This window comes from Vitis riparia, chromosome 8 (assembly GCF_004353265.1).
Source record: "Vitis riparia cultivar Riparia Gloire de Montpellier isolate 1030 chromosome 8, EGFV_Vit.rip_1.0, whole genome shotgun sequence".
NCBI classification, from domain to species: Eukaryota; Viridiplantae; Streptophyta; class Magnoliopsida; order Vitales; family Vitaceae; genus Vitis; species Vitis riparia.
The window spans coordinates 19,079,636-19,088,121 of NC_048438.1; the positions used below are offsets into that span (position 1 = coordinate 19,079,636).

Here is an 8,486-nt window from a genome sequence, read left to right on the forward strand (position 1 = left end):
AGTGGATTATGATCCATACACAAAATTTCAAATCAAGAAGCTTTGGGTCATTTGATTAAAAGGGTTAATTAAAAACTCAAAATTTGAAATTTAACCTTCATCCTATTTCGATTTTATTTGGACAAAAATGTTCTTATTATTCTCTTATAAAAATATTTTTTAAAAAGTCTATATGTAAATACTTGAAAGAGTAAAAGATATTTATGTCCAAAATGAGTTATTTTTCAAATAAAACACACGAAAAAGATTAGATTCGGAAATTGAGGGATTATTTCATCCATTTTATCTAATTAATTCTATTATTAATGCTATTTGATATCTAAAAAAAAGTGATTATTTCTAAAACTAATTTTTTTATTTATAAAATTAGTATTAATAATAATGAAGGTATAAATAAGCCTTTGATATTAAAAAAAATATTTAAATTTTAAAATAAAGGGAAAAGATGGTGGGTGGTCTTACAAGTTCATGGAGGGACACAAAAGATGAAAGAGGAAAAAATGCTTTTGGGCTAATGGGATGAGGACAATTTTGAAGAGAAAAGTGGGAATGGCCAAGTGGGGAGAAATAAATGATGAGACATATTCCATATAATTGTACTGGAAACCATAACTCCTCACTGTTCATTCACAAGCTTTTAATACCTTCCCAATTTGAAATTATTGTTCTGAAAAAATATCGTGTAGGTTTTAGATGACACAATCCTTTGGATAGTCCTCGAGATTCACAACGCCCCAAAAGAAAAAATTTAATTTAGAAAGAAATCCATGCCATATGAACTTCAAACCATGACCAATCATACAATTGCACCAACTTCTATGCCATCACCCCATCCACACCCATCATTCAATATATCAATAATAATAATAACTAGATAATGAACACTTTGCTTTATTTAGAAATGACATCTGAAATCTGAAAGTCTCACTCATTCCCCATAACCCCATCTCCTTTAGCTTCTCCATCCCCATCTTCCTTCTCTTTCTTTATTCCTCTCTCATTTTCATACAATATTGTATTTGTTTAAATCAATAATGTACAACAAAAATACCCACGCCCAAAAAATGAAAACCACACCGACTTTCAAACCAATTTTTTTTTTCCCTTTTTCACGGAGTCTTGGACGCTCAATTACTCTTTGCATAAATATAGGTATGGGGAGTAGGACCCATCTCAAGACACCCCAAAAAAGAAGAATCAAAGAGTTGATAAGAGAAGCAAATTTGAGTGAGATCCTATAGGGTATGCGATGTAATTATTGTGGGCAGTACGACATTTAACCCCAACACTCAGGTGTGAGGGAATGGTCCCTCTTGTTGTCCGAGCAGTAGTTGTAAACCATGTGGCGACTTTGGACCCATTGCATGGCTCTGTACTGTTGCCCGCTCAGCCGTCCCGACCGGTACGGAGACGCCGATACCGGACGGCACGACGCCGGAGAATAGGCAGAGCACCCGCTGGCTTTGAAGTTACTGTACTGCCCAACAAAGGGCTGGTACCGGTAATCGGCTTTGTATTTTCCATCTTCGGTGGCCCATGATGAGGCGTCCCATATGGAACCATACAGCCACATTGGCCTTAGGGGAAATGTGGTGGCGCTCTTCCTCGGGTACCTCCTTACGGGCACATCATCCACGAAAAATCTGAAGCAGAAAAGGGGTAAAAAAGAAAAATGTATCGACGTGATTATAAATTATGAATATTTGACTAGGGAATTTGTGGGGAGAAGATGGAACTTACATGATGTCCTTTGGACTCCAGAGAATAGCATAGTGATGGAAATCTTTGGTGGGATCAAACCATAGATGAAATTTCATCTCTCTGCCTATGATGCGGCCATCACCACTTCCTCTGATGTAAACATTGGTTTGTAAGGTATAAGGCTTCCCGAATGTGGTTCCAAGGAACTCGATATCCACTTCATCATGAAACCCCGGATGGGCTTCGTTGTTGGAGAGCTGCCACCATCCAAATCCAATTCATCAAGCATCCATGAATAAAGATTGTTTGTATTGATTAAAATATTTGCAGTACTGCAAACATGCCCCAGTTACTGATCTCCATAGTAACTCTAAATTTCGTACTATATGGAAGAGGGAGTAAAGTGTTTTAAAAGCATAAAAATGCAGAAAGTGCAGTAATAAAAATAGTACTACGATTATAGACTAGTCCAATTCTCACATAAAAAGCTGTGATCACGCCTGCAGTGTAACCAGGTTGGAGCTTGATGGACGCACCAAAGTAGCCCGATCGGAAGGGGCGAATGGACTTGAATCCGCTACCTGTTATGAAAAGTGAGGAAAAGGTAAAAATCTCAAACACCCACCAATGAATTTGAAGAGAAATGAAAATCAAGTTGAAAGTCAGTGAGACCTGAGGTACTGTCAAGCCATATTGTCAATGCATTTTGGTCTACTCTTTGGTGCTGAGGACCCCAGAGATTTCTAAACCCTTGATAAAAGCTCATAGACCTAAATTTTCTGCTGGGGTAGTAGCCAGGTGAAGGTGGCCACTGAGCATTACTTGAAGGAACCATGAGGACGAGAACCAGGAAGAGAAAGAAAGCCATGATCAAGGGTGGAAGAAAGCTGAGGAGGGAGGAGAGAGGAGAGTGTGAGTGTGTAGAGAAGGCAGAATGATTGTTGTGAGTGCAAGAAATGCAGATATGAGAGAGAGAGAGAGAGAGAGAGAGAGAGAGAGAGCTAGGGAGAGAGAGGGAGAGAAAGAGTTGAAGACTAGGTGAAAGAAAGCCAATGGCAGTACTGTCGATATAAATAAGAAGATTAATGGGTCCTACAAAATAGGAAGGCAATGAGCAGCCATAACCAAACAAATTGGTGATAAATATGGGAGGATCTAGGGTCTTGGTAACATAATTGTAGACAAAAGTGAGAAATAGAAAGTACTATAAATTTTTTTCTTTTAATTTTTCCTTTCGGCCAACTACTTTCTTTCCCCTTTTTTAAATGCCAGTTTGCTATGGTTGCACAGGAGGAAAAGTCCAGAAAAAAAAAAAAAAAAAAAAAAAAAGAGGCAGGGAAGGTAGAGGTGCAGCAGAGCAGTGGTACTGCTTAGATGGGTCTCTCTTAAATGTACAGTAAGTCTTCACCCCTCACCAGCTTCTGGCTAGTGCCACATCATCCCCACTTTATCTCCATTGAGATCAATATATATTTCTGCCTACCTAGCTAGGCTTTCAAGCCTTTAAAGCCAAACAATTATTGGAATTTAGCCTAATTGTGTGCGTATCCACTTTTCAATTTCCATTTAACCAGTCCCCATAGGGCGTCATTGTGGGCCACATCCTGAGACTCAATTTCATAGAATCAAATTACGAGCAATGTTATATTTGAACCTGTGAAGTTCATTAATAGGGTGGGTCAATAGGTATCCTCAATGGACCCCATGTTTGATTTTATCTGAAGGGCATACGTCTGATTGATTGACATCATGAAATGGACCATTGCCTTGATTACAACAATATATATATATTTTTTTTGGTGATTAAGTTTACACCCAATCAAATTACACTCCCCCTTCCAAAACTTACAGAGTTGCTTTGAAAAGGCATAAAGCAAAAGGCTTATATTTAGGCTTTTCCTCTCCAGAAATCTAATCAACAACAGGTCTTTTACACTCAATTTTGTCTTTATTGTTTACATATGACAGGAAAAATAAAATAAAATAAAACAAATTTTGATAAATTTTATTAATAAACATTACAAAATTATATGACATGAATATTTCTATGTATGGACCTAACTCTAAATGCTACTGTACATACATTGATTTGAGGACATGTTTAAGATTTGCTGCCCCCCTCATCCCTTTCCCATTTCTACCGTTGTTGTTGGTCAGTGGCCAGTGGCCGACTGGCCGCCACACCCAACTGCTTCACTATTGGAATTCAGTTAACTTCTAACATGAATAGGAAAAGTTTAAAATATAGAATCATAGATGAAAGATGAATAGCCAGAAGTAGGGTACATGGGGTTCATTTTTTATTGGCTCATAGACGATAACCTAAGTTGGGTTCATTGAGAAAGGTGAAACTTTCAACTGGCTCTTATTGGCCTATTCTGGATGTGCTGCCATATGCACGTGGATGGTTTGTACCCAAGAGGGGTCATAAATCATTATTTTTGGGCGACTTTCCATGTAATTCAATTCTGTGATCATTGTAACTTTAGTGTTGTTTTCCAATTAGAGCTTCTTCTCTCACATGCATGCCACTCCATTTTCTGCTACCAAGCAAAGATGTGTCTGCAGAATTATGCTAATATCAAAAAATTGATTTCGAACATTTTGTTTTTGTTTTGGTTCATTGCATCATTTCATGGTTGGATGGAATCACTTTTACTGAAGGGAAGTGAGACAGAAGAGGGCCATCTCATTAGACAGAGGGTCCTGCCTCCCCTGCACAAGCACAATGACACTGATTAAGGCTCTTCAATGTGCATTAACGCACAACTAAAACCAGGGGTTCCCCACCTACAATCCCCCTACACATGCCTGAAATCGGCAAGCAACGCATTTTGGACTGAAAACCTTGACATTTTGAGAATCAAATCATCCCAAATGTGTCATCATTTTTTGACTTTAGGCTCATTTGGACAATTTAGAGGAGTCAGGACTCAGGACCATTTGATTTTTCTTGACTTCACTGCAAGTTTTTCCGCCCCCATGTGTGTGGCCAATAGTGTACAGTAATCAGTATGCTCAGTGTAGAATGGAAAATGGAGAGCATGCCAGATGGGGATTGGAACTTTAGTGTCGGCCATAGTTTCAAAGCTTTTGACAGGGAGAGATGGGGGTGGAATTGAGTCATGTTTGGCCGACAAATCAGAGAAAATCACAGGACACTTGGTAACTAAAAATCTCCAGACTGGCTGGCCTCCGCTGTTCTCCAATAAAACTTTGTCCTTAGCTTTCCATTTCCCTGTCTGAAAAAATGTCCCCATATTCAGAGAAGAAAAGAAGAAAAAAAAGGTAGAAACCCATCATATTCATTACAGTGTCCCTAACCCTTAACAATGATAAGCTAATGGCTTTGCTATGATTGCTTGATTCCTCCATAATGTTTTATATCCTTGAGCCCTCAAATGTGACATCAATTTCATCATCGCTCTTCATAATAAGGTTTCCTCTGAAAGGCCATACTCAATTTCAACGTCCCATTTTTCTTCCTGTCCCCCACATCATAAAACATATACTCGTGTCACGTCTACAAACCATTCATTTTTATTTTCCCAACACCTACCATTATCTTTTTCGTAAAATATATTGCATTTTTTAAAATAATAAGCAATTATTTTGGGCTCAATTCATATTCTATATGATGTTCCAATACCAGGAAAAGCTCGAAAGATGGGGACAAGAAAAGTGACTCCAACCGGCGCCCTTATAATTGAAAAAAAACAGAGCTAAACTCTTCAACGTATATGGAGGTCATAGGGATCTAGAGGAATGACAATGAAAATCACGGATATCCTTTTCAATGGATGAACTTTTTTGTTTTTTCAATTTTAACACAAAAAGTGTTTGGGAGCACAGAAAATATTAATGAAACAGTAACCTTGGAAGATGACTAAGATGCAGATAGAAGAAGTGATGCAATTATTTTGCATTGTGAGCCCCCATCTTTTCTGGGCTTCCAAGACATTAACTCATTAGGAGTACAGAAGGGGTACTTCATTATTTGCATCAAAGGAGGCAGATTTACCAGTCATAATCCCATGCCTCAAATCATGTGCCCTTGTGATATGTTATGCTCCAAGATCTTCTCCCAAATCATGATGTTTCTACCTCCCTTTACAATGAAAAGAAAATTGCCAACCCCTTAATACTGTCATTGACTATCGTTCCCTGGTAATCTATATAGAGCCTAATAGCCTAAAAATATATCATTATCGTACCGTAACTTTGATTAAAAAGGTGACAATGACTTCCAATGACTAATGAGACGCTAGAGATGGACAACTTATGGTGCAAGAAGCGAATCAGAGCCTCCACTTACATTTATTATGATTTTATTATTTTGCGAAGTATAGTAGGTGATTCGATTCGATTGATTGACGGATAGACAAAATATTATTATGATTACTAAATGCTACATACAAAATTTAATTTTGTCGTAGAGAAAATCGTCCAAATTGTACTACTCATATTTGATGTTTTTTGATTGGATCAAGTTAAAATATGGGTAATTTGTCTGTAGTGGGCGTTAAGATATGATTAGAAAACACTTCGGATGCTCTGTACGACTTAAGACTTGGATGGAAATGATTGAATGGAAAGTATGAAAGAAAAAAAAAAAAAAAAAAAGGGAGACTAATCCCTCCTGCTCCAAAACAGAGTTGCTCTGCCGACACTAAATGGGATACAAATGAACTGTTTTGAAGGGAAAAACATTGTGAAGGAATCCGTATGTTGAAATTAATCACTGGTGGGTCCATTTTCAGACTTTGTTTTCCCCAAGCCCCTCATTGGGCACTCGGACTAAGAGGCTTTGTGCCGTGTCCCGTGGCAGATCTTGGCTGATACGAACTGGTCTGTTGGTGTACCGTATTGGATTTTGTACCTTCTATAGTCGGGCTCAAATCTGTCCGGGAAAGAAGATGGTTAAATCTAAGAAAATTTTGGCAAAGGATCTCATACTTCCAACTTCCCTTTTATCTTTTAACAACGAGCGGTTGGCACTGTTCCACAGGCCGTAGCTTCTGAGACGGATGAGAGCATGTTGCGTCACCGTAAATTCATATTCACGGCTTGATGGGGCAGGAGAGCACTTTTGGTCTTAATTGGAGGGCATTCTAGGCTAGTTTGGTATTAATGAATTCAACCCATTGGGCTTGGTCCAAGTTTCTGGATGTCAAAATGGAGGCTCAATCACCTTGCCTATGGTCCATAACCAGTAGAGACCAGACATCCGTGGGCTGACTTACTACAGCCCATTACAGCAGCAATTGTCTACTGTCATGCGTCGATGATTCATTCTCCAACCCTGAAAATTTTCAGAAAAAATAAAATAATAATACATTATGTTGTTAATATTACTTTAATATCGCTTATCTATCATAAATTTAATTTTTTATTTGTTTATAATTTTTATTTTGAAAAATTAAAAATTTTGATTTAAAAAATTAAATTTGTGGTTTAAATTTTAAAAGCATGTAAAAAATATTTATAAAATATATTGTAAAATAATATTAGTATATAAATTATTTTTATATATTGAATAATATAATATAAAAAATTTTATTTATATATTTTTAATATTTTAATAATAAATATTATTAAATAAAATTTTATATTTTTAAATAGTAAATATTAAAATATAATATAATTTTTATTTTAAACAAACATCAAATAATATATTTTTTTATTTTTTATTTTATAAATTAAATATAAATATAACATAGCATATTTTGTTAAGATAGGTTAGGATAAGAATAATAAATGATATCTATTTTTGTTATTTTATTTTTTAAAATAAAAGATGCTTAAAAAAGGGACGAAAAATATATTAATATTCTGAAAGCAGCGTGATAAGCACTTGAAAGGGAAAATCCCCCAAGCAGAGAAATTCTAGCAATGAAGGCACGGGAAAAAGACAGTTTTATCCGCCAACCATATTGAAGCAGAAAGATGGGAAATAACTTTCATATGATCCTCATATCTCAGAGCATATCCACTGGACACGTGTCGCATGAACATCGTATGATCTATGAATATCAGAAGATCTAGGACCCCCTTCTGCCCTGGTTTCTCAATCAGAAAAGTCCGAGAGACGTGTCCAAAATCTGGCGGCAGAGAGCATGTCAACAAAAGAAGATTCCATCCCACGTGAAGAATCGTAAATACTCCCCTTCTCCTTCCATGCCTAGATTATATCTCTGTTCCTCCCAAAATCTCGAGTTTTAGAAAGAAATCTCCGTGTCCTGTGAACTGAGGCCTCTTTCACATTCAACACTGTCGAAAGCGTAATCGAAGGTCTGACTTCAAACCCACACCCCCTTTTAGCTTTACTTCCATACGATTTGTTCTTCTGTGATAAATATATATATATATATATATATATTTGTTATCTGCGTTTCGATTTTCAGTGACAGTTTTGAGTGCTTGATGGAAAAGAACGATGGTGTGTTCTTAGATTTTGTTTGGGTATATCTTTAAAGAGATGGGTGTGGGTTTTGTTTGGTGTTAATGGTGATATAGCTCATATATTTCATATCTCATGTTCTACTGGTGTGTTGATTCTTATCGAGTCATCTGGGTGATGTAGGTTGTATACGGATTAACAAAAAGAACAAATAAATACGAGTTAATAGCAATAGAGAAAAGTCAGCTTTCCTAGTCGCTCTTCTGAGCAGAGGATCTTCCAAGACCAAGAGATTGGACTTATGTAGAATATGATATCTTGATTCTAGGAAAATGTAGGGGACTTTTTAAGTGATAGAAAGGCAGAAAATCCGTAATAGGGTTAG

General features: G+C 36.7%; 1 protein-coding gene across 1 annotated transcript; it reads right to left on the reverse strand.

Annotated features, from left to right (window-relative positions):
- Window positions 1-723: 723 nt before the first annotated feature.
- LOC117919945 (probable xyloglucan endotransglucosylase/hydrolase protein 32) lies at window positions 724-2,704 on the reverse strand. Its single transcript, XM_034837257.1, has 4 exons — window positions 2,374-2,704; window positions 2,182-2,282; window positions 1,741-1,958; window positions 724-1,643 (listed from the first exon to the last, which is right to left on the reverse strand). Exons 1-4 carry the CDS (start codon window positions 2,567-2,569, stop codon window positions 1,277-1,279), a joined length of 882 nt encoding a protein of 293 aa, XP_034693148.1. The 5' UTR covers window positions 2,570-2,704; the 3' UTR covers window positions 724-1,276.
- Window positions 2,705-8,486: the final 5,782 nt, after the last annotated feature.